A 25202-nucleotide genomic window follows, 5' to 3' on the forward strand; every position below is an offset into this window, starting at 1 on the left:
GTTACCATCCTACTTACTTGTGTTGCCGCTTTCAAAGAGCAAGGGAGGCTAGGACACCAGGATCTCCCTGTACATCAAAGCTTTTAAGAATCCTGCTATTTACTATACAGTTAGGCTGGCACAGTACCATAGCAGCTGGCACAAGACTATTAGAGTGCCAGCGACCCCGGTTCAATTTTACCGCTGCCTCTTCTCCCTGACACCGAGTAGGTTTCCTCCCTCAGCTCACAGTCAGGGTTAATAAACTGTGGGCATGCGATGTTGATGCTGGAAACATGACAATATTTGTGTGCTGCCCAGCACAACCCTCGCTGATGTGATTTGATGCAAATGAAGGATTTCACTGGGTGCTTTAATGTTTCCATGTGCATGTAACAATTAAATAAAGCTAAAGTTAATCTTTGAAATAATCTTAGTCTTCTATGGCCAAACAGTTTTGGATCTAATCTCCCAAGTCTTCTTAGATTCCATGTGCCTTAATCTCCTGTATCATCCTACCCCATGAAGAATCTGGTTGAATGTGCAGTGGCTGTGATCAAAGTCAGTATTCTTCACAACAAGCAGGCATTCTCTGGAGGCACACTCGGTAGAGTTTCACAAGTACAATGCATTTTTATACCCTAAAGACCAATTGGTGATTCAATACAGTTTCAATAGTTACAATGGTATGTTTACTTTGGGTTGACATGCTTCTTCTGAATTGTATGTCCACAGTGGGCAGCACCTGTGAATGTTCAAATACCTTGGCTGAGACAAAGCCAATTGCAGCATTTTGAATTTACACAACTGTTCACAATGTTACAACGATGCAAATTCTTTAATCTGTTTTTTTTTTTGCGAGGGAGGAGATTGGGGGTTTGGGGTTTGATGTTCCAGACACCATTTTCCATGTGGGCGATCTGTTAGCTTTTGTGTGAGGGAGTCGGTAGAGGTTTTGGGTTTGCAAACTCTTTTTTTTCCTTTTTGTGCGGGAAGGGAATTGATGTCTTTTCTTTCAAAACCTCCGTGCTTTTTTTTTGTACTTCATGGCTATCTGGAGAGGGTGAATAGCAGAGTTGTATTGTACATGAATACTTTAACAACAAAATGAACCTTTGAACCTCTAGTTAACGCAGATCAATTAACAAAACACAACTGTGTTAACATTTGGCTGGTGTTATGCAAACATGATTCATGGTCACCATATTGTAAACCCTTTCTCTTAGTCCGTGGGCCAGCCTATGCTTTAAACTTCAATTTACTGCTTGCAATTTATAACTTACTACTAAAAACTGAAGACTGGATCTTGTTTGAGTTAGTATCTGCTGTATCCACATAACTCCGGAATACTCCCTAAAAGAATGTCAGACTAATTTCCATGCAGATAACATCCACTGGCCCACAATCATCAATCATCTTCGTTACCTCCTTATAAAACTTCAATATTCTGGTCAGGAGGTTCACTCGCACTACTTGGAAGGGTTTCAACTAGTTTGGCAGGGGGACAAGAACCAGAGCAACCAGGTCAGAAATTGGAAGGATGGAGAAGAAGCTAGATGTGAGGGCCAGTAAAAACACGCAGGATCAAAATAATAGATGCGATGGGATGGCATAGTTTGAAGTGTGTGTATTTTAATGCTAGGAGTGTTATGGATAAAAAGTGATTAACTTAGAGTGTGGATCAGTACACAGAACTATAATGTTGTGGTCATTACAAAGACTTGGTTGAGAGAGGAACAGGAATGGGTGCTCAATGTTCCAAGGTTTCAATGTTTTAGAAAAGATAGAGAGGGAGGTAAAAGTGGTGGTGGGGGTGAGATGTACTATTAATAAGGCACGATATCACAGTTGTACACAGAGGGGACATAATGGAGGGCTCATCCACTGAGTCTATATGGGTAGAACTCAAAAATAGGAAGGGTGCAGTCACTCTGATGGGATTGTACTACAGACACCCCCCACATCCACCAGTCGCCAACAGGACATTGAGGAAGAGGTATGGGGGCCGACATAAGAAAGATTTAAAATCAATAGGGTTGTTGTCATGGGGTCTTCAACTACCCTAATATAAACTGGGAGCTTCTTAGTTCAAGGGGTTTAGATGGGGCAGAATTTGTTAGGTGCATCCAGGAGGGTTTCTTAAATCAATATACAGATTGATAAAGGAGAAATGTTTGTACTGGATCCAGTAATGAGCTTGGCTAGGTGATCAACCTATCAGTGGGTGAACAGTTAGGGAAAAGTGACCACAACTCCTTTTTAAGATAGCTGCAGATAACAATAAGAATGGACCAAGCGGAAGAGTATTACGAAGGGTCTCGGCCTGAAACGTCGACTGTACCTCTTCCTAGAGATGCTGCCTGGCCTGCTGCGTTCACCAGCAACTTTGATGTGTGTTGCTTGAATTTCCAGCATCTGCAGAATTCCTGTTGTTTGTGAGAGTACATAGAAACATAGAAACATAGAAAATAGGTGCAGGAGTAGGCCATTCGGCCCTTCGAGCCTGCACCGCCATTCATTATGATCATGGCTGATCATCCAACTCAGAACCCCGCCCCAGTCTTCCCTCCATACCCCCTGACCCCCGTAGCCACAAGGGCGATATCTAACTCCTTCTGAAATATAGCCAATGAATTGGCCTCAACTGTTTCCTGTGGCAGAGAATTCCACAGATTCACCACTCTCTGTGTGAAGAAGTTTTTCCTAATCTCGGTCCTAAAAGGCTTCCCCTCTATCCTCAAACTGTGGCCCCTCGTTCTGGACTTCCCCAACATCGGGAAAAATCTTCCTGCATCTAGCCTGTCCAATCCCTTTAGGATCTTATACGTTTCAATCAGATCCCCCCTCAATCTTCTAAATTCCAACGAGTACAAGCCCAGTTCATCCAGTCTTTCTTCATATGAAAGTCCTGCCATCCCAGGAATCAATCTGGTGAACCTTCTTTGTACTCCCTCTATGGCAAGGATGTCTTTCCTCAGATTAGGGGACCAAAACTGCACACAATACTCCAGGTGTGGTCTCACCAAGGCCTTGTACAACTGCAGTAGTACCTCCCTGCTCCTGTACTCAAATCCTCTCGCTATAAATGCCAGCATACCATTCGCCTTTTTCACCGCCTGCTGTACCTGCATGCCCACTTTCAATGACTGGTGTATAATGACACCCAGGTCTCGTTGCACCTCCCCTTTTCCTAATCGGCCATTCATTCAGATAATAATCTGTTTTCCTATTTTTGCCACCAAAGTGGATAACTTCACATTTATCCACATTAAATTGCATCTGCCATGAATTTGCCCACTCACCCAACCTATCCAAGTCACCCTGCATCCTCTTAGCATCCTCCTCACAGCTAACACTGCCACCCAGCTTCGTGTCATCCGCAAACTTGGAGATGCTGCATTTAATTCCCTCATCCAAGTCATTAATATATATTGTAAACAACTGGGGTCCCAGCACTGAGCCTTGCGGTACCCCACTAGTCACCGCCTGCCATTCTGAAAAGGTCCCGTTTATTCCCACTCTTTGCTTCCTGTCTGCTAACGAAATCTCCACCCACACCAATACCTTACCCCCAATACTGTGTGCTTTAAGTTTGCACACTAATCTCCTGTGTGGGACCTTGTCAAAAGCCTTCTGAAAATCCAAATATACCACATCCACTGGTTCTCCCCTATCCACTCTACTAGTTACATCCTCAAAAAATTCTATGAGATTCGTCAGACATGAATTTCCTTTCACAAATCCATGCTGACTTTGTCCGATCATTTCACCGCTTTCCAAATGCGCTGTTATCACATCCTTGATAACTGACTCCAGCAGTTTCCCCACCACCGACGTTAGGCTAACCGGTCTATAATTCCCCGGTTTCTCTCTCCCTCCTTTTTTAAAAAGTGGAGTTACATTAGCCACCCTCCAATCCTCAGGAACTAGTCCAGAATGTAACGAGTTTTGAAAAATTATCACTAATGCATCCACTATTTCTTGGGCTACTTCCTTAAGCACTCTAGGATGCAGACCATCTGGCCCTGGGGATTTATCTGCCTTCAATCCCTTCAATTTACCTAACACCACTTCCCTACTAACATGTATTTCGCTCATTTCCTCCATCTCACTGGACCCTCTGTCCCCTACTATTTCTGGAAGATTATTTATGTCCTCCTTAGTGAAGACAGAACCAAAGTAATTATTCAATTGGTCTGCCATGTCCTTGCTCCCCATAATCAATTCACCTGTTTCTGTCTGCAGGGGACCTACATTTGTCCTTACCAGTCTTTTCCTTTTTACATATCTATAAAAGCTTTTACAGTCCATTTTTATGTTCCCTGCCAGTTTTCTCTCATAATCTTTTTTCCCCTTCCTAATTAAGCCCTTTGTCCTCCCCTGCTGAACTCTGAATTTCTCCCAGTCCTCAGGTGAGCCACTTTCTCTGGCTAATTTGTATGCTTCTTCTTTGGAATTGATACTATCCCTAATTTCTCTTGTCAGCCACAGGTGCGCTACCTTCCTTGATTTATTCTTTTGCCAAACTGGGATGAACAATTGTTGTAGTTCATCCATGCAACCTTTAAATGCTTGCCATTGCATATCCACCGTCAATCCTTTAAGTGTCATTTGCCAGTCTATCTTAGCTAATTCACGTCTCATACCTTCAAAGTTACCCCTCTTTAAGTTCAGAACCTTTGTTTCTGAATTAACTATGTCACTCTCCATCTTAATGAAGAATTCCACCATATTATGGTCACTCTTACCCAAGGGGCCTCTCACGACAAGATTGCTAATTAACCCTTCCTCATTGCTCAAAACCCAGTCCAGAATAGCCTGCTCTCTAGTTGGTTCCTCGACATGTTGGTTCAAAAAACCATCCCGCATACATTCCAACAAATCCTCTTCCTCAGCACCTTTACCAATTTGGTTCACCCAATCTACATGTAGATTGAAGTCACCCATTATAACTGCTGTTCCTTTATTGCACACATTTCTAATTTCCTGTTTAATACCATCTCCGACCTCACTACTACTGTTAGGTGGCCTGTACACAACTCCCACCAGCGTCTTCTGCCCCTTAGTGTTACGCAGCTCTACCCATATCGATTCCACATCTTCCCGGCTTATGTCCTTCCTTTCTATTGCGTTAATCTCTTCTTTAACCAGCAACGCCACCCCACCTCCCCTTCCTTCATGTCTATCCCTCCTGAATATTGAATATCCCTAAACGTTGAGCTCCCATCCCTGGTCACCCTGGAGCCATGTCTCTGTGATCCCAACTATATCATAATCATTAATAACAATCTGCACTTTCAATTCATCCACCTTATTACGAATGCTCCTTGCATTGACACACAAATCCTTCAGGCGCTCTTTTACAACTCTCTTAGCCCTTATACAATTATGCTGAAAAATGGCCCTTTTTAATGCTTGCCCTGGATTTGTCAGCCTGCCACTTTTACTTCTCTTCTTAGTACTTTTTGCTTCTACCCTCACTTTACACCCCTCTGTCTCTCTGCACTGGTTCCCATCCCCCTGTTGTGAACTAACCTCCTCACGCCTAGCCTCTTTAATTTGATTCCCACCCCCCAACCATTCTAGTTTAAAGTCACCTCAGTAGCCCCCGCTAATCTCCCTGCCAGGATATTGGTCCCCCTAGGATTCAAGTGTAACCTGTCCTTTTTGTATAGGTCACGCCTGCGCCAAAAGAGGTCCCAATAATCCAAAAACTTGAATCCCTGCCCCCTGCTCCAATCCCTCAGCCACGCATTTATCCTCCACCTCATCGCTTTCCTACTCTCACTGTCGTGTAGCACAGGCAGTAATCCTGAGATTACTGCCTTTGCGGTCCTTTTTCTCAACTCCCTTCCTAGCTCCCTATATTCTCCTTTCAGGACCTCATCCCTTTTCCTACCTATGTCATTGGTACCTATATGTACCACGACCTCTGGCTCCTCACCCTCCCACTTCAGGATATCTTGGACACGATCAGAAATATCCCGGACCCTAGCACCAGGGAGGCAAACTACCATCCGGGTCTCTGGACTGCGTCCACAGAATCGCCTATCTGACCCCCTTACTATCGAGTCCCCTATCACAACTGCCCTCCTCTTCCTTGCCCTACCCTTCTGAGCTACAGGGCCAGACTCTGTGCCGGAGGCACGGCCACTGTCGCTTCCCCCGGGTAAACTGTCCCCCCCAACAGTACTCAAACAGGAGTACCTGTTGTTAAGGGGTACAGCCACCGGGGTACTCCCTATTACCTGACTTTTCCCCTTCCCCCTCCTAACCGTGACCCACTTGTCTGCCTCCCGTGGCCCCGGCGTGACCACCTGCCTGCAATTCCTCTCTATCACCTCCTCACTCTCCCTGACCAGACGAAGGTCATCGAGCTGCAGCTCCAGTTCCGTAACGCGGTCCCTTAGGAGCTGCATCTCGATGCACTTGGCGCAGATGTAGACGTCCGGGAGGCTTGGAGACTCCAGGGCCTCCCACATCCGACACCGAGAACAGCAAACTGCCCTCACACTCATACTGCCCCTCTCCTCAAATAACAACAGAAAATGAATGTACAGGTCAGGTATGTTTATTAGAAGGAAGGACAAGGGCGGCAAGATAAGAGACTCTTGGATGACGAAAGAGCTGATGAATTTAGTCAAGAAGAAAAAGGAAAAGTATGTAAAGCTTAGGAAGCTACAATCAAACAGAGCCCTTGAGGATTATAAAGAAGCCAGAAAAGAAATGATGAAGGGAATTAGGACAGGCAGGAGGGGCCATGTAAAGTCTTTGGCAAGTAGGATTAAAGAGAATCCCAAGGCATTGTGTATATGCATGTATACCAGGAGCAAGAGGACAATTAGGGAGAGGGGTAAGGACTACTCAAGGATAAAGAGGGGGAAGACTTACTCGGGTGCGGAGGATGTAGGTGAGGTCCTTAATGAGTACTATACATCAGTATTTACCAGGGAGAAGGACGTGGAGGATAAGGAGATCAATGATATGCTACAGCATTTTGAGGTAAACGAGAAGATAATGTTGGGACTCTTAAAGAGCATTAAGGTGGATAAGTTCCCAGGCCCTGAGAACTAGCACCTATTGAGAGAGGAAAGATTCAAAAATTCAAAGTACATTAATTATCAAAGAACATATAAATTATACAGCCTTGATTTTTTTTTGTTTGTTTACAGTTAGGGTTGCCAACTTTCTCACTCCCAATAAAGGACAAAAGTAGCAGTCAAATATGGGACACTTGTGTTTACCCCGAGAAAAGACTACCACGACCATGACACCTTGCGCGAGCACCTGTGTGCGCCTGCGTGACGTGCGCAAGCATGTACGTGCCGATTTTTTTCTACAAATCGGTTTTGCCTTAATCTTCCTGATTCTGTTAAGTGAAACTACACTGTACATACATTATTTCTACTTTGTATAGGCTGTGTATTTATTATATCATTCCTGCTTTTACTATATGTTAGTGTTATTTTAGGTTTTATCTGTTATTTGGTGTGATTTGGTAGGTTATTTTTTGGGTCTGGGAACACTCAAAATTTTTCCCATATAAATTACTGGTAATTGCTTCTTCACTTTATGCCATTTCTGCTTACGAACGGTTTCACAGGATTGCTCTACCTTAGCAAGGGAAATACAGGACAAGGGCATTCCCATATGGGACAAACCAATATACGGGATGTCCCGGCTAATACGGGACAGTTGGCAATCCTACTTACAGGTAGCCATAAAGTTAGAAACATGAAAGAACCCAATTAAAGAAAAAAATTAGAAGACCAACACCTGATGCACAAAAGGAAAAAAAAACAAATCATGCAAACAAATTGAAGCGAACAACAACATTCTGAACCAAATTGAGTCCTCAGATCTGAAAACCGGAGCAGCCTGGAGTAGGCCCAGTTCCTTGCTCATTTAATTCACCAGCCAGCCAGCCCGAAGCCGCTCTCAAGCTCTTCAGATCAGCTTGATGCCCAGGGCGATCCAACCCCACACTCCGGCCAGTTGTACGAGCATTGGAACTCCACTGCCCCAACTTCTCCTCTCCAAGTGGTTCACTCCATGTACATCAATTCTACGACACACCATCTCAACTCGTCTCGCCATCGCTCGCCCCCTCACTGTTTGTGGTGTTAATTTAACACAATTTATCTCAGAAGAGGTGTTTTTAGTGATGTTTTAGTCAAATTTCTTACCAGTGAGCTGCCGCACATGTTCAGTAACACCATCTCAAAGCGGAAGAGGTTCCTGGGGCTTTAATCAATATCTGCGTAGCCACAAGCAAGGTTCTGGAGTACCAGCGAGTAGCTAATGTTCCATTATTGAAGAAAGAAACCAGGGGTGATCCTGAAAACTATAGAGTTTCAGGTGAGTAGTAGGGTGATTACTGGAGAGAATTCTTAGGGATAGGATTTATAAGCATTTGGAAAACCATGGCCTAATTAGGGAGAGCCAGCGAGCTTCTGTGCAGGGCAAGCTATGTCTCACTAACTTGATTGAGTGTGATGAAGGTGATTTGTAAAGGCAGAGCTGCACATGGATTTAAGGAAGGTATTCGACAAGGTCCCTCTCGGGAGACTCATTAAGATGCATAGGTTCCATGGTAAATTGGCCATTTGGATTCAGAACTGACTTGCCCACAGAAGACAGGGCAGTGGTGAATGGGGCTTATTCTAGCTGGAAAGTCTATGATTCGTGATGTTCCACGGTGATCTGTGATAGAACTTCTCCTGTTTGTCATATACATATATAAAAATGATATGTATGGTGACAGGGTGGTTAGGAATGCATATGGCATACCTTATTTATTAGTCAATAATAAAGCAGTCATTTTATTAGAAACAAGAGAAAATCTGCAGATGCTGGAAATCCGAGCAACACACACAAAATGCTGGAGGACTCAGCAGGTCGGGCAGCATCAATGGAAAATAAGTACAGTCGACGTTTTGTATGAGTCACTTAATTAGTCCAGGCATTGAGTTGAAAAGTCAGGAAGTTATTTTGCAGCTTTGTAAAATTCTAGTTAGATCGTATCTGGACTATTGCATACAGTTCTGGTCGCCCTGTAATAGGGAGGATGGCCAGGCTTTGGAGAAGAGTTAACCAAGACGTTCGGTGAATTGGAGGCATGACGAAAGGTTGCTCCAGCCTGGATTGTTTTCTCTGCAGAGGCGGAGGCTGATTGGTCTTCCGGCAACCTGCGTGCTAGTGTCTGGAGCGCCTGTAAGCCACTTCGTTTGCTGATTGGTTCCTTCCGTCACCGGCGCTCGTCGATTGGTCCGCGGCTTCGCTTGCCCCCTGATTGGTGGAATCGTGGAAAGGGTGGTTCCCGAGGACGTCATTTCCGTTGCCAACTGGACATCGGAGGGAGCGACGACAGAGGTAGGGAGTGGGGTCTCAATGGACCTCCGACTCAGTTACCGAACCAACCCCGCGTTAGCCTGGGGAGACCCGGGGATAGGGTAGGTTTCGGAAATTCTTGTATCCAGAGTCGTGGGCTGGGTCAGTCCTATGGATACCTGTGCCCAGGATAGGGTTGGTCTGGGGAATACTTGGTCCTAGAGACAGGGTCAGTTTAGGGAAAGTCTGGAGAAAACTGTGGGGGACATAGTCGGTCATGTAATACCTGTACGCAGAGACAGTGTCGGTCTGGGAATACCTGTACGCAGAGACAGTGTCGGTCTGGGAATACCTGTACGCAGGGACAGTGTCGGTCTCTGGATACCTGTATCCAGGGATAGTGTTGGTCTGCAGATACAAGCATCTGGTGGAGCAAGGATGTATATACCCATGGGGAGAGAAATCAGTCTGGGTATACCTGTGTGCAAGGACCTGGGGAATGAGATGTTATGATTGTGTATGTGTTTCTTTTAGTTACTTCCTTCTGCTGCACTGAAGCCCGGGAACCATGACGACAAAGGCAGAGGATGTGTTCTCTCTCACCAAGGAGGAGGAAGTGACAGGTGTGATGGGCAGGTAACACGATACTGAGCGATGTTACAGACCCAGCTTGCCCATTGCCTCTTCTAGTCTGCTTCCAACCATCTGCTAAGGGGGTAGGGGCAGCCTGTGGGCAAAGTCTGCCCCCTTTGAGAATGGGCTCAGCCTGGAGACATGGTAGATTGTGGGCGGAGCCTTCCCCTGCACAAGGGTGGGTCCAGCTTGTGGGAGGACCCTGCATTCTGCGTAAGGGCATGTCTAAACTATATGCAGTTGCTACCATCTGCTGAGAGGTCTCCGGGCCATAGGGTGAGCTTGTGGGTGCTACTCCCCTGCTTTGGTGGTCTATCTCTACACTTGGTCCATTACATAATGAAGATCCCTCTATTTTACAAACTCACTTTTGAATTCTGGTCTCATCCTCTGCCCCCTTCCCTTCCCACCCCTACATCCCTCACCAGGATCTACATCCCCAAGATTATCTCGCAGGGCCCAGCCAAGGAGTGGATTGAGAAGCGCCGGCTGGCCATTCGCCCCTGGGCCAACTTCGTCGACCAGAAGCGTTTCTCCAAGCCCAAGAACCTGGGCGAGATGTGCAAGCGGCTGGTGAAGAATGTGGAGTACTTCCAGAGCAATTACGTCTTTGTCTTCCTGGGCCTCATTGTCTACTGCGTGTGAGTGCCAGGGGAAGGGGTTGGAGGGATGGGGCCATGAGGCTATCTGGGATGGAGGCTTGCCTTGCGACGACTCATTGGGGAGTGAAGGACATGGTATAGTCATAATCATACTTTATTGATCCCCGGGGAAATTGGTTTTCGTTACAGTTGCACCATAAATAATTAATAGTAATATGACTAATAGTAATAGTCATAGAAATAATAAATAGTAATAGAAGATAGTAATAAATAGTTAAATATTAATATGTAAATTATGCCAGTAAATTATGAAATAAGTCCAGGACCAGCCTATCGGCTCAGGGTGTCTGACCCTCCAAAGGAGGAGTTGTAAAGTTTGATGGCCACAGGCAGGAATGACTTCCTATGACGCTCTGTGCTGCATCTCGGAGGAATGAGTCTCTGGCTGAATGTACTCCTGTGCCCACCCAGTACATTATGTAGTGGATGGGAGACATTGACCAAGATGGCATGCAACTTAGACAGCATCCTCTCTTCAGACGCCACCGTGAGAGAGTCCAGTTCCATCCACACAACATCACTGGCCTTACGAATGAGTTTGTTGATTCTGTTGGTGTCTGCTGCCCCAGCACACAACAGCAAACATGATAGCACTGGCCACCACAGATTCGTAGAACATCCTCAGCATCATCCGGCAGATGTTAAAGGACCTCAGTCTCCTCAGGAAATAGAGACGGCTCTGACCCTTCTTGTAGACAGCCTCAGTGTTCTTTGACCAGTCCAGTTTATTGTCAATTCGTATCCCCAGGTATTTGTAATCCTCCACCATGTCCACACTGACCCCCTGGATGGAAACAGGGGTCACCGGTACCTTAGCTCTCCTCAGGTCTACCACTAGCTCCTTAGTCTTTTTCACATTAAGCTGCAGATAATTCTGCTCACACCATGTGACAAAGTTTCCTACCATAGCCCTGTACTCAACGTCATCTCCCTTGCTGATACATCCAACCATGGCAGAGTCATCAGAAAACGTCTGAAGATGACAAGACTCTGTGCAGTAGTTGAAGTCCGAGGTGTAAATGGTGAAGAGAAAGGGAGACAAGACAGTCCCCTGTGGAGCCCCAGTGCTGCTGATCACTCTGTCGGACACACAGTGTTGCAAGCACACGTACTGTGGTCTGCCAGTCAGGTAATCAAGAATCCATGATACCAGGGAAGCATCCACCCGCATCGCTGTCAGCTTCTCCCCCAGCAGAGCAGGGCGTTTGGCGTTGAACGCACTGGAGAAGTCAAAAAACATGACCCTCACCGTGCTCGCTGGCTTGTCCAGGTGGGCGTAGACACGGTTCAGCAGGTAGACAGTGGCATCCTCAACTCCTAATCGGGGCTGGTAGGCGAACTGGAGGGGAAGGTAATTATCATTGAGGGATGCTACCTGGTGAGGGTGCGACTGTGATCATTGGGAGATGTTTCCTGGTGATGCTGGGTCTGTGGTCTGCCTTTGGGAAATATCCCTGTTGAGATTTTTCATTAGTGAATGTGACCTGACTTTGAGAGATGTTCTACTGCCGAAGCTGTTACATAGTAAATGTCATCTGTATGATCTGGCGTTGAGAGACATTCCTTGGTGAGACTGTGAACATTGACTTACGTCTGCCATTGAGAGACTCTCCTTGTATGGGCAATGTCTGTTGGGATGATCCCATCTGACATTCGTGCTTCTTTTCTTCCCCCCTCTTAGGGTCACTTCACCGATGCTGTTGGTCGCCCTGGCCGTGTTCTTTGGCGCCTGTTACATCGTCCACCTGCGGGCCTCCCAGTCCCGGCTCGTGCTGTTTGGTGAGAGAAATCGAGATGTGTTCCTGTTGCGGTTTATCGAGGCTGCCTCATCCCACCCCTTCATCCAGCCCCTGTCACCTGCCATCAAGAGTGGGGAAGGCCAGTCCAGACTTCAGCTGCTAATCCCAGTGAAGGCCCCTGCAGTTGAGCAGCAGTCCCCTTGGAGACCCCTCCAGCTGCAAGATGTCATGGAGTCTCATAGCTTAGTAACAGGCCTTTTGGCCCATAGTTTCCATGCTGACTGCAAAGTACCAAGGTACATTAGCAGTTGGTCCAGAGCCTTGTCTATCCTGGTGATTTAACTGCTCATATGGGTTTAGATTCACTGTTATGCAGCACCAAAACAGGCCTTTTAGCCCAAGTCATCCATACCAACCAAGTTACCTATCAAAGCCAGTCCCATTTACCTAACCGATATCTATCTGAACCTTTCCTAACTGTGTTCGTGAACACAGAACAGTACAGGTCATTCAGCCCACAATCTTGTGCCAACCTTTGAACGTCTTAGCTAGCAGCTATACCCTCGTCTACCATTTCCTCTGGCAGCTTGTTCCATCTAACTACCACCCTCTGTGAAAAATATTTCCTCCTCAAATTCCTGTTAAATCTTTCAATAGTTCCAACTAATATTTGAGAAATGTATGCAATATACATCCTGAAATTCTTGTTCTTCACAGACAGGAGTGCCCCAAAGAATGAGTAAAAGCGTTAGAACCCCAATGCCCCCACACATAAACAGCAGCAAATCAACAACCCTCTCCCACTCTACTTCCACAAAAGAGGTGTCCTTTTCCACAGCGAGTGGGGAGACGTAACAAATGACTTGCAGTTTTAAAAGTTTGTCACGCCACTTTTTGTCCTGAGTTCTCTGCCCAGAGAATTGGCAACCATCTCTCCTCCACCAATGAGAGAGAGAGTGTGTGATTTGCCAGGAGTTGCAATTGTGACTCCTTCGAGCTCATCTACGAAAAAAACAGCTTAAACCTTTCCCATCACTCCTTGCATGTATGTCTGAGGGAGACACCAGAGAATGTAGATGCTAGAATCTGGACCGACAAATGAAATGTTGGAGTAACTTGGGACTGTCATAGAGTCTTGACCTGAAACATTAACAGATCCTCCTTCCACCCTGCACACCACAGATGCTGCTTGACCAGCTATGTTCCACCAAAGTTTAAAGTACATTTATTATCAATGTACTGTGTGTGTACTATATACAACCTTACGATTTATGTCCTTACAGGCAGCCACGAAACAAAGAAACACAATAGAACCCATTGAAAAGACTGTAAAATGTGCAGAGTAAAAATACATACAAATAATAAAAGTAAGCAAATAACATTTGAACTGGGTCCACAGCCAGTAAGCCAGTCATCACTGCAGCCCAACCAGGAGCCCACTAGTTGCAGGCCACAGCGTCAGTTCAGCACAGAGATGACTAAACATTGGAAGCGGTGAGCTGAGCCCTCTCCTCAGGCCGCGACACCCTAACCATTTCAATCTGGCCCAATAAACCTCGAGTCCTCACTCTCAGTCCCCTCATTCCAACCTGACCTTTCCAATCTGACCTGGTCCAGACCCGGTAACCTCCTCATGAATCTTTTCCTCGTCAGCTGGAAGACCAGAACTGCACACAGTACTTGCATGGTAGTTGCAGGAGGATTGGAACCAGAGTGCCAGACCAGATGGTGGAGTCAGATGTTGTTAAGACTTTAGAGAAAGTCAGGAATTAAAAAGTTGAGCATGGTGCAACTAATGTCCTGAGCTGCACATATTTCAATGTAAGAAGTAGGAAGGGCAGATAAGCTCAGGGCATGGAATTATTATATTGCAGCCATCAGCAAAACTTGGTTGCAGGACTGGCAGTCCAGTATTCTGGGGTTCCATTGTTTTAGACACGGCAGAGTGGAAGGGATTAAAGGAGAAAGGGTGGCATTACTAGTCAGGGAAAATGGCATGGCAGTGCTCAGACAGGAGAACTCGTGTGGTGAGGTTTTATAGGTGGAACTGAGAAATAACAAAGATATGACCACATTAATGGGGCTTTATTACAGACCACTCAATAGTCCAAGGGATTTGGAGGAACAAATAATTAGTACGTAGAAGTCCAAACGAGACTGTGTGCAATACTTTATCTGCTATTAGGAAATTAGACGAGGCAGGTGACAGAAATTTGTGTAGGGAGCACTTTGCATCTAGTGATCATAATGCCATCAGTTTCAAAGTAAATATAGAAAAAGATAGGTCTGGTCTGCGGGCTGAGTTTCTAAATTGGAGAATGGCTAATTTTGATGGTATCAGAAAAGACCTAGCAAGTGTGGATTAGGACAGTCTGCTTTCTGGCAAAGGTGTACTTGGCAAACGGGAGGCCTTCAAAAGTGAAATTTTGAGAGTACAAAGCTTACATATGTCTGTCAGAATAAAAGTTAAGGATAACTGGTTTAGAGGACCTTGGTTTTCAAGAGATAATTGAGACCCTAGTTAACAAAAAAAAGGTGTATAGGATGTATAGGCCGGTAGAAACAAATGAGAAGCTTCAGACAGATAGATGACCACCAGGTGAGGTAAGGGGATTAAACAGTGTGGGGGTCCTCCGTGTCCATTCCCCTCAGCACCAAATATACATCTTTGGATACTGCTGGGGGTGTGTGGGGGAGCATAACCCATCAGGGAGCCAGCAGCCAGGCTAATGGCACTGAGGCTGATCAGGGAAGGGTAAAGACAGGCAGAGCGGTAGTGATAGGAAATTGATAGAGAGGCGGACGGGAGATTCTGTGGCTGCGAAAGAAACACCAGGATGATCTGTTGCTTCCCGGGTGCTGGGTCCAGGATGCCTCGGAGTGGCTCCAGTACATTCTCATGGAGGAAGGTGAACAGCCAGAAGTCATTGAGGTCATTGTACATATCACCACCAACGATGTAGGCAGCAAAGAGGAAGCGGTCCCACGCAGTGAGTTTATAGAGTTCGGAAAGGGGCTCAAAAGAAGGAGCTCCGAGGTAGTAATCTCCGGATTACTCCCGGTGCCCCAGGCTAGTGTAGGTAGGAATGGGATGATAGCACAGATTAATGAGTGATTTAGGAGATGGTGCAGGGGGCAGGGTTTCAAGTTGTTGGATCATTGGAATCTTTTCTGGGGAAGGGGGTGACCTGTACAAGAGGGATGGATTACACCTGAACTGAACTGGAGGGGAACAAATATCCTGGCCGGGAAGTTCGCTAATGCTACTCAGGAGGGTTTAAACTGGTTTTGCAGGGTTTGGGAATGGGAGCACTACGTCAGTAAGTGGAGGACTGGACAGAAAGGTAGATGCCAGGGAAGTATTGAAAGGTAAAATCAAAATTACAGGTTTGATGGGTAGGATAGTCGAAGTATTTGTGTTTTAATGCTAGGAGTATTATGGGTAAAGGTGATGAACTTCGAACATACATGGAACTATGACATTATGGCCATGACAGAAACTTGGTTGAGGGAGGGGCAGGAATAGGTGATTAATGTACAAGGTTTTGAATTTTTTTGTATAGTGGAGGAGGTAAAGGGGAGGTGGTGAGAGTTGCACTACTAATCGGGGACAATATTGCAGCTGCATTCGGGAGACATACTGGAGGGTTCAGACACTGAACCCATTTGGGTAGAATTCAGGAATAGGAAGGATGCAATCACACTGATGGGATTGTACTGCAGACCCCTCCCCCCATAACCTTCAGGACATTGAGGAACAGACATGTAAACAGATTAGGGAAATGTGTAAAAATAATAGGGTTATTGTTATGGGGGACTTCAACTTCCCTAATATAAACTAGAACCTTCTTGGTGCAAAGAGTTAGATGGGACAGAATTTGTGTATCCAAGAGGGTTTCTTAAATCAGTACCTAGACATTCCAATGAGAGGAGGGTGTGTACTAGACCTGTTGAGTAATGAGACTGGCCAGGTGATTGAACTTTCAGTGTGTAGGCAGTTAGGAAGCAGTGACCACAACTCCTTATCTTCCAGGTTAGCTATAGATAAGGACAGATATGGTCCTAGCGGGAGAGCCTTAAATTGGAGTCCAGCAAAGTACAAGGGTATTAGGCAAGAGTGAAGAAGAGTTAATTGGGAACAACTTTTCTCTGGTAAGTCCACATCAGACATGTAGAGAGTGATTAAAGATCAATTGCACAGAGTACAAGAAATGTATGTTCCTTTTGGAAGGAAGGGCAGGGATGGAAAGATAAGATAATCTTGGATGTCCAGAGAGGTGATGAGTTTAGTCAAGAAGCAAAAGGAAAAGTATATAAAGCTCCAGAAGTTAAGATCAAATAGAGCACATGAGGGTTATAAAGAAGCCAGAAAAGAACTCAAGAAGGGAATTTGGAAAGCCAGGAGGGGCCATGAAAAGTTCTATGGGAAGTAGGATTAAGTTGAATCCCAAGGCATTCTGTACATACATCAAGACCAAGAGGATAACAAGGGAGAGGGTAGTTCCACTCAAGGGTAAAGAGGGGAATATTTGTTTGGATGCAGAGAATGTGAGTGAGGTACTTAATGAGTACTTTGCTTCCGTACTTATCAAGAAAAAGGAGATGGAGGACCAGGAGATCAGTGCTGAGTGCATTAATATGTTAGGGAGTTTAGAGGTCGAGGAGGAAGTGTTGGGTCTCCCAATGAGTATTAAGATGGATAAGTCCCCAGGCCTGATGGGATTTACCCCAGGGTTTTGAAAGCGGCAATAGATGTAATTGCTGGGGCCTCTTGACCAGTAACTTTGTGTCCCCCCTCGGCATAGGCACAGGTAAGGTTCAGGAGGAGTGGTGAACGTTGTACCTCCATTTAAGAAGGGAACAAGGGAAAATCCTGGGAACTATAGACCAGTGAATCTCACGTCAGTTGTAGGGAAATTGATGGAGAAAATTCTTAGGGATGGGATGTATGAGCATTTGGAAACCCATGGCCTAATTAGGGAGAGACAGCATGGCTTTGTGCGGGCCAGTTTGTGTCTTACCAATGTGATTGAGTTTTTTTTGACAAGATGATGAGATATAAATGAAGGTAGAGCAGTGGATGTTGTCTACATGGATTTTAGGAAGGTGTTTGACAAGGTCCCTCATGGGAGGCTAATCCAGAAGATTAGGATGCATGGGGTCTGCAGTGAATTGGCTGTTTGAACTGACTTGCACATAGAAGTTAGAGGGTAGTGGGTGAAGGGACTTTTTTGAGCTGGGTGTCTTTAATTAGCGGTAAACCGCAGTGATCCGTGCTGGGACCTCTACTGTTTATGATGTAAATAAATGACCTGACTGAAAATGTAGATGGGTGGGTTATTAACTTAGCAGATGATACCAAGATTGGCAGAGTTGTGGATAGTGTAGAAGACTGACAACGAATACAGCATGGTATGGATCAGCTGCAGATATGGACAGAGAAGTAGCAGAGTTTATCCCAGATAAAGGTGAATTGTTGCTCCTTGGTAGGGCAAATGCAAGGAGACAGTACACTTTTAAGGGCAAACCCTTAAAGCTGCTGAGCAGAGAGATCTTGGGATCCAGGTCTATAGCTCCATAAAAGTGGCTACATGAGTCAAAAGAGTGGTTAAGAAGGCTTATGGATTGCTTACTCTTATTGATTGAGGCATTCGGATCAAAAGTCAAAAGGTTATGTTGCAACTTTATTAAACTTTGGTTCGGCCACATCTTGAGTATTACATACAGTTCTGGTCGCCCTACTATAGGAAGGATGTTGATGCCTTGAAGAGGGTGCAGAAGAGGTTTACCAGGATGCTGCCTGGTTTAGAGTGCATGTGCTATCATGAGAGTTTGGACAAAGGAGCCATGGAGGCTGAGGGGAGATCTGATTTATAAAATTGAGAGGCATAGATAGAGTAGCCAGGGAGTATCTTTTTCCCAAGGTAGAGATGTCACATTGAAGGCAAGTGGGGGTAGATTCATAGGGGATGTGAGGGGTAATTTTTTTTTTTTTACTCAGTGTTAGATACCTGGAACGTGCTGCCTGGTATGATGGTAGAGGCAAATACATTATAGGCTTTTAAGAGGTGTTCGGATAGGCACATGAGTAGGAGGAAGGAAGATGGAGGGATATGGACATTGTGTGGGTTATAGGGATTAGTTTGAGGGGGGGATTTGATTTACTTTTTAGCTGGTTCAACAACAACATTTTGGGCCAAAGGGCCTGTTCTTTTGCTTTCTGTTCTATATTCTAAGTGCAAGAGAACCCTTTTTTCTGAGACTCAACATGGAATTGGTCCTTCCAGCCCTTTGCACCGTGCTGACCAGCAATCTCCTGATTTAATCCTAGCCTAATTGCAGGACAATTTACAATGACCAATTGACCTACCAACTGGTACATCTTTGGGCTGTGGGAGGAAACCCACACGGTCGTGGGGAGAACATACAAACTCCCTACAGGTACTGCCGCGAATTGAACCCGGGTCACCTGTACTGCAAAACGTTGTGCTAACCACTACATGCTACCATGCCGCCCCACTTAAGAAAGAAATCAGGAGGTCTTTTTTTAATTAAAAAAAGAGGCATGATGTTATTTGAGCAAACAAGGCAAGGGATTCTACAGATACGTTCAGAGCGAAAGGATTGCAAGGAACAAAATTAGTCCTCTGGAAGATGGGAATGGTAATCCACCAAAAGAGATGGCGGAGACTTTGAGTGAAATTTTTGCATCTGTATCTACTCAGGAGATGGACATAGAAGTAAGGCAAAGCGACATCAAATTCATGGACCCTATACAGATAACAGGAGAAGATCTTTGCTGTCTTAAGGCAAATTACTAGGGCCTGATAAAGATGTTCCCTCGGACGCAGTGGGATGCAAGTGCAAGTATTGCAGGGGCCCATCTTTAAACGACAAGTGAGGTACTGGAGGATAGCTAATGTTGTTCTGCTGTTTAAGAAAGGCTCTAAAAGTGAATCAGGAAATTGCACGCTAGCGAGCCTGACATCAGTAGTGGGAGAGTTATTGGAAGGTATTCTAAGGGACCACATATGAGTATTTGGATAGGCATGGATTGATTAAAATTAGTCACATATCTTCGTGCATGGTAGGCTGTGTCTCACCAATCTTACAGTTTTTCGAGGAAGTTACCAGGAAAGTTGTTGAAGGCAAAGCAGTAGATATTGTCTACATGGACTTTAGCAAGGATTTTGCATGGGAGGTTGGTCAAGAAGGTTCAGTTGCTCAGTATTCAAGATGAGGTAGTAAATTGAATTAGACTTTGGCTTTGTGGGCGAAGCCAAAGAGTGGTAGTAGATGGTTCCCTCTCTGACTAGAGGCCTGTGACTAATGGATTGCCGCAGGGATCAAGGCTGGGTTCATTATTGTTTGTCATCTATATGAATGATCTGGATGACAATATGTTTAACTAGATCGGCATTTTTGCAGATGACACCAGGATTGGAGATGTTGTAGAAAGTGGAGAAGACTGTCAGAGCTTGCAGTGAGATCTGGACCAGCTAGAAGTGGCAGATGGAATTTAATTGTAGACAGATGTGAGGTGTTGCACTTCAGTAAGTCCAACCAGGGTGGTAGATCTTGCACCATAAATGTTAGGGCACTGAGGAGTGTTGTAGAACAAAGGGATCTGAGAATATAGGTCCATAATTCATTGAAAGTACCATCACAGGTAGATAAGGTCACCCAGCAAGCTCCTAGCCCATTGGTCGTCTTAAGTCAATATATTGAGCGCAGAATGTTATACTGAATTTGTATAAGACATTGGTGAGGCCTAACTTGAGGTACTGTGTGCAGTTTTGGTCACCTACCTCCAGGAAAAATGCAGATAAGGTTGAAAGAGTGCAGAGAAAATTTACAAGGATGTGTCTGGGACTGGAGAACCTGAGTTATAAGGAAAGATTGAATAAATTAGGACTTTATTCCTTAGAACGTGGGAGATTAAGGGGAGATTTGATAGAGATAGACAAAATTAAGAGGGGTATAGATAGGGAAACTGTAAGCAAGCTTTTTCCACTGAGGTTGGGTGAGGCTACAACTGGAGATCATGGGTGAAAAGTTTAAGGGGAATATAAGGGGTCACTAGTTCCCTGTGTTGTGAGAGTATGCAACAACCCACCAGTGCAAGCAGGAGGTGCATGCAAGCTCAATTTCAATGTTTAAGAGAAGTTTGAATAGATACAGGGGTGTGGAGGGCTATGGGCTGGGGGCAGGTTGATGGGAGTAAGCATCTTAAATGGTTTGGCATGGACTAGATGGGCTGAAAGGCCTGTTTCTGTTATATACTTGTCTATAACTCTACTCCAAGTCTGATCTCGCCAACGACTTGTACATTTGCGATATAATGTCTCCACTCCTGGACTCAGATGTTTAAATGCCATGAGAGTCTGTCTCCACAGCCCCCTCCGTCAGAGTGTCCATGATTCCAGCACCATCCCCAACCCCAGTGCGAATAAGTTAATCACAGACCTCTCTCAACCTCTTACTGCTTGCCCTACCTAAACCGATGTGGTCTGCGAATGATGGAATGTCTCTCTAATACCCACCCCAACACATCGGAGATTTGTGAGCCAGAATTCTCAGCCCATGTATGGGGCACATCAACAAAAATTACTATCCCCAACTCCCCCAACCCCCGTGTGGCCCGTGTAAGAATGCGGACAGAGAGGGAGACAATGGACAGGGTAATGGGGAGCGTGGATGTCCCTAGAGGAGTCCTACCACACCATTTCCCAGCCCAGCACCTCTGAACTGCTCTTACCCTCCCCAAAATGACCTTCCATGCCCCCCCAGCCCTGTAAACTGCTCTGAATAAAGTGGCTGCAATGTTGCTGTTGCCAGTATCTTGCCATGCACCAGCCAACCTCTGTCCTTACTTCTCCTCCGCCCGTACTTTTGCCAACCCTCACATTACCTTGTGCAGCCCGTCTCTGATTCTCGTTGGGGTAGTGGGGGGGTTGGTGGTTGCCGGTAGTGGGTTTGAGCGAGTTGTGCTGCGACTGAGCCGTGTCTGCCTTGCTGCCCACAGGCCGAGAGCTGAGTCCTGCCCACCAGTATGCTGTTTCCGGAGCAGTGTCCTTCCCCTTCTTCTGGCTGGCTGGTGCTGGCTCCGCTGTCTTCTGGGTACTCGGTGAGTAATGAATGTGGTGGGGGCATCCCACACAGCGGTGCCGGGCTGATTCCCTGCCCCATCTTCGCCCTGCACTTCTACTTGCCCACCCGCCGACTTCTGTCTTCCCCTCGGGGGGGGTCTCCATTCCCATCACTCTATGCGTCCCTTTCCTCTCGTTACTGCACCTTTCTCTTCGGGTTCTCCACGCTCCATGATCCCACTGCTCTCCCATTCCCTGCGCACCGTGGGCTTGCTCTGCCCCTCCCCATTTTCCCATCTCTATCCTCCAGGTCCAACCCTTTCCCTTGTGCAGTCACGGCACCCCCTGCCTCCCTCCCAGTCCTTATTTATAGTCGTTCGTCATCTCCAAACCTCTCCTCCTACCACATATCCCTGACCCTAAGCCACTGTTAAACATGTACTTTGCACCCCCCCAGCCCTTTCCCCCTCTCAGAACCACACTGCTCTCTCCTCCCCCTTCACCTTGCTTAACTCCTCTCTCACTCCCTCTCCTCTCCTCCATTCCTCTGAATTGTATTTTTCCTCCACCCCCAGTCCATACTCGCTGAACCTCTCTGCTTCTTCTCCTCTCTGAGCCAATATAACACTCTCTCTGTCCCCATTCTGGCCTTACCCCATTCGCTGAATTGGTATTACCCCCACCTCTCTGAACCAGTCTCTCTAAACTTCCTACATGCACAACTTTCCTCCACACCCCCCCATGTTCTCTTCTCGCCCACACTCAAATCTTCCCACGCGCCTGGCTTTCCTCCTCTTCTCTGCTCCCCTTGCCAAGCCAGAACCCCTCTTCCTCCCTCTCTCCAGGCTTGTCTCTGCATGCACAACTCTCTCCTCGCTGATGCCCTCTCTTTCCGCGCCCTTCCCACAGGAGCCACACTGGTGTTCATCGGGGGCCATGCCAGCTTCCATGAGCTGGAGTCTGGAGACGGGGAGGAGTTGCAGATGGAGGCGGTATGAGCAGCTGCAGATATGGATGGGTGCCGCACGGAGAGACAAACTCTGACTCCTGCTGCCCCTCCCATCCACCGGTTCAGTCCGCTCCTCCCTGCTGTCATTGTAACTGTACCTCATTCTCACCTCTTGCCCTCGTCAGCATACATCTTCTGTTTCGGACTCACTGACCCTCACCATGGCAAGCGGAACCTTGTTTAGAAGGCGTTTTCTTTACACATTAACCTTGGTTGGGACGTTTACACGGATTTCAGGCTTGAAGCTTGACCTGATCCGGGACACTCTGTGTTGGGACTGGGGTTGCTCCTCAGAAGAACCCCAGAGATCTATTCCCGGGTTCCCAGACATGAGCATATCGTCAGAAGGAGGGAGCAGATGGCTGCCTTGGGCAGTGGGTGCGGTCAGAGGCAGTATGCACTTGGGGCGCTGGTTGACCTTCAGTTCTCCCACCTGCATTCCCCTGCGTTGCTCCTGAGCAGGTCTGCTAGCTGTGGGGTGTTGATCCCAGCTTGGAGGTACCCGACTGTAGCTGCTCTGTCCTGGACCCTCCATCCTGTGTGGGTGGGGGCTCAGGTAGGTACACTGACCTTTCCACCCACCTGCCGCCTGTCCTGTCGCTCCCAGAGTCGCTTGTCAGAGCACCACCACCCCCATCCCCTCCTCCACGTATCTCCCCTCCATACAAACCCCATCCCCTCCACCCGCCTCACATCTCCCCTCCCAACAAACCTTCCCTTCACCTCGTCTCCTCTCCACCACCCGCTCCACTTCAGTCATTCACCCTCTCTGGGGAAAGAGTTACTTGCCCTACCCCATATTTCTTGCCCCTGGTCCTCCCACTTCTTTTTCCCCCCACAACCCTCCCTCTCTTCTCTCCCCCCCCCCCCCCCAAATTATCTGGTTACTGCTCGGACACTCCTACCTACCAGCCGTTTCACTGTGTTGGGAGTGAATAAAATATGTGCACTAACAGAGTGACTTGTTGGACGTACTGAATCCGGGTCGCTGGGTGTTTGGGAGAGGGCCCCACTGAACCCCGCACTCCTGTGAGGGTCAGACCACAAGGACCATGCCTGGCACTCGTATGGAAAAGAAGATCATGGAGGCACATAGGACAGAACAATACAGCACAGTAAACCGGCCCTTTGGACCACGATTTCAGTACCGAACACAATGTTGAATTTAAATAAATCTCTTCCACGTGGATATCTCTCTACTGTCTGCATATTTGTGTGTCCAGGTAGCAGCCTCTATTGCATCTGCTTCCAACAGTACCCCTGGCATCTAACACTGTAGTTTAAAACAAGCACTTATCTGCACCCCCTCATCTCATTTCAAACCTGTTCCCTCAAGTATTTGATATTTCTATTCTGGTTAAAAAGATTCTGCTGGTCTACCCTGTCTGTGCCTCTCATTCTATAAACTTTTGTTAGGTGTCATCTCAGTCTCTGCTGGTTGTGAGAAAACAACCCAGATTTATCCAACCTCTCCTTGTAGCTTATATCCTCTAAAGTAGGCAGCACCCTGGTGAACCTCTTCTGCACTCTGAACATCTTTCCTGTATTGGGTGACCAGAACTGCACCTACTACTCCCAAGTATGGCCTCAACATGTTTAATACAGCTATAAAAAATTGTTTCTGCCAACTCATGTTGTTTTTCTGGAGCTGAGTGTTACTGGTTGCCCCTTAAGGTAGGAGTGAGCTGCCTCCTCAATCCGCTGCAAGGTGGGGAGGAAGTTCCAGGGTTTAGACCCAGCGTCAATAGGGAAATGGTGATAGATTTCCCAGTCAGGATGGTGTGTGACTTGTAAGGGAATCTGCATGTCATGGAGTTTCCCCCTATCCTTGCTGTCCTTTTAGCCCTTTGTAGTGGCCATGGTCGCAGATCTGTGAGGCAGGTGTTTTAGGGAGGGAGTGTTAAAGAAACAGAGCGTGCAGAAGGACTTGGACAGATTGAATGAGCAGAGAAGTGGCAGATAGAGTATTTGTAAGCAAATGTATCGTCATACATTTTGGTATTTTTTTTAAAGGGCAAGTGAATTCAAAAATCTAAGGTGCAAACGAACTTGGGAGTGCTTGTGCAGGATTCTTTAAAGATTGACTTGCAGGTTGAGTTGGTAAGGAGGAAGGCAAATACAATTTAGCATTCATTTCCAGAGGACTAGAAATATAAAAGCAAGGATGTAATGCTGAGGCTTTATAAGACATTCATCACACCACATATGAAGTAGTGTTGAGTAGTTGTAGGCTCCATGTCTAAGAAAGGATGTACTGGGATTAGGGTGGGTTGAGAGGAGGTTCGCAAGAATGAAAAGGTTGATATATGAGTGGTGGCAAACGAGAAAATCTACAGATGCTGGAAATCCAAGTAACACACACAAAATGCTGGAGGAGCTCAGTAGGGCAGACAGTATCAATGGAAAAGAATACAGTTAACACACATCAAAGTTGCTGGTGAATGCAGCAGGCCAGGCAGCATCTCTAGGAAGAGGTACAGTCGATGTTTCAGGCTGAGACCCTTCATCAGGACTAACATAGTTAGTCCTGATGAAAGGTCTCAGCCTGCAATGTCGACTGTAAGTTAGTCCTGATGAAGGGTTTCGGCCTGAAACGTCGACTGTACCTCTTCCTAGAGATGCTGGCTGGCCTGCTGCATTCACCAGCAACTTTGATGTGGGTTGCTTGAATTTCCAGCATCTGCAGAATTCCTGTTGTTTGCGTTTTTAAAGAATATAGTTGATGCTTTGATGTCTCTGGGCCTGTACTCTGGAGTTTGGG

At 46.4% G+C, this 25202-nt stretch overlaps 1 protein-coding gene across 4 annotated transcripts in view; it reads left to right on the top strand.

The window, feature by feature from the left end:
* The window catches only part of rabac1 (Rab acceptor 1 (prenylated)), a 54648-nt gene extending 31018 nt beyond the window's left edge, over positions 1 to 23630 (top strand). For 2 of the 4 annotated variants that reach the window (XM_072266296.1, XM_072266298.1), the window contains exons 2-6: positions 9844 to 9945; positions 10371 to 10583; positions 12286 to 12383; positions 21369 to 21470; positions 22342 to 23630. In XM_072266296.1, coding sequence (XP_072122397.1) covers positions 9878 to 9945; positions 10371 to 10583; positions 12286 to 12383; positions 21369 to 21470; positions 22342 to 22430 — 570 coding nt within the window. In that variant the 5' untranslated portion in view covers positions 9844 to 9877 and the 3' untranslated portion in view covers positions 22431 to 23630. Of the gene's footprint in view, positions 1 to 9257; positions 9432 to 9843; positions 9946 to 10370; positions 10584 to 12285; positions 12384 to 21368; positions 21471 to 22341 lie in introns of those variants that run through there. The other 2 variants (XM_072266294.1, XM_072266295.1) reach the window with 2 other exon arrangements.
* Positions 23631 to 25202: the final 1572 nt, after the last annotated feature.

The sequence above is a fragment of the Mobula birostris genome, chromosome 8, assembly GCF_030028105.1.
Source record: "Mobula birostris isolate sMobBir1 chromosome 8, sMobBir1.hap1, whole genome shotgun sequence".
Classification (NCBI taxonomy): Eukaryota; Metazoa; Chordata; class Chondrichthyes; order Myliobatiformes; family Myliobatidae; genus Mobula; species Mobula birostris.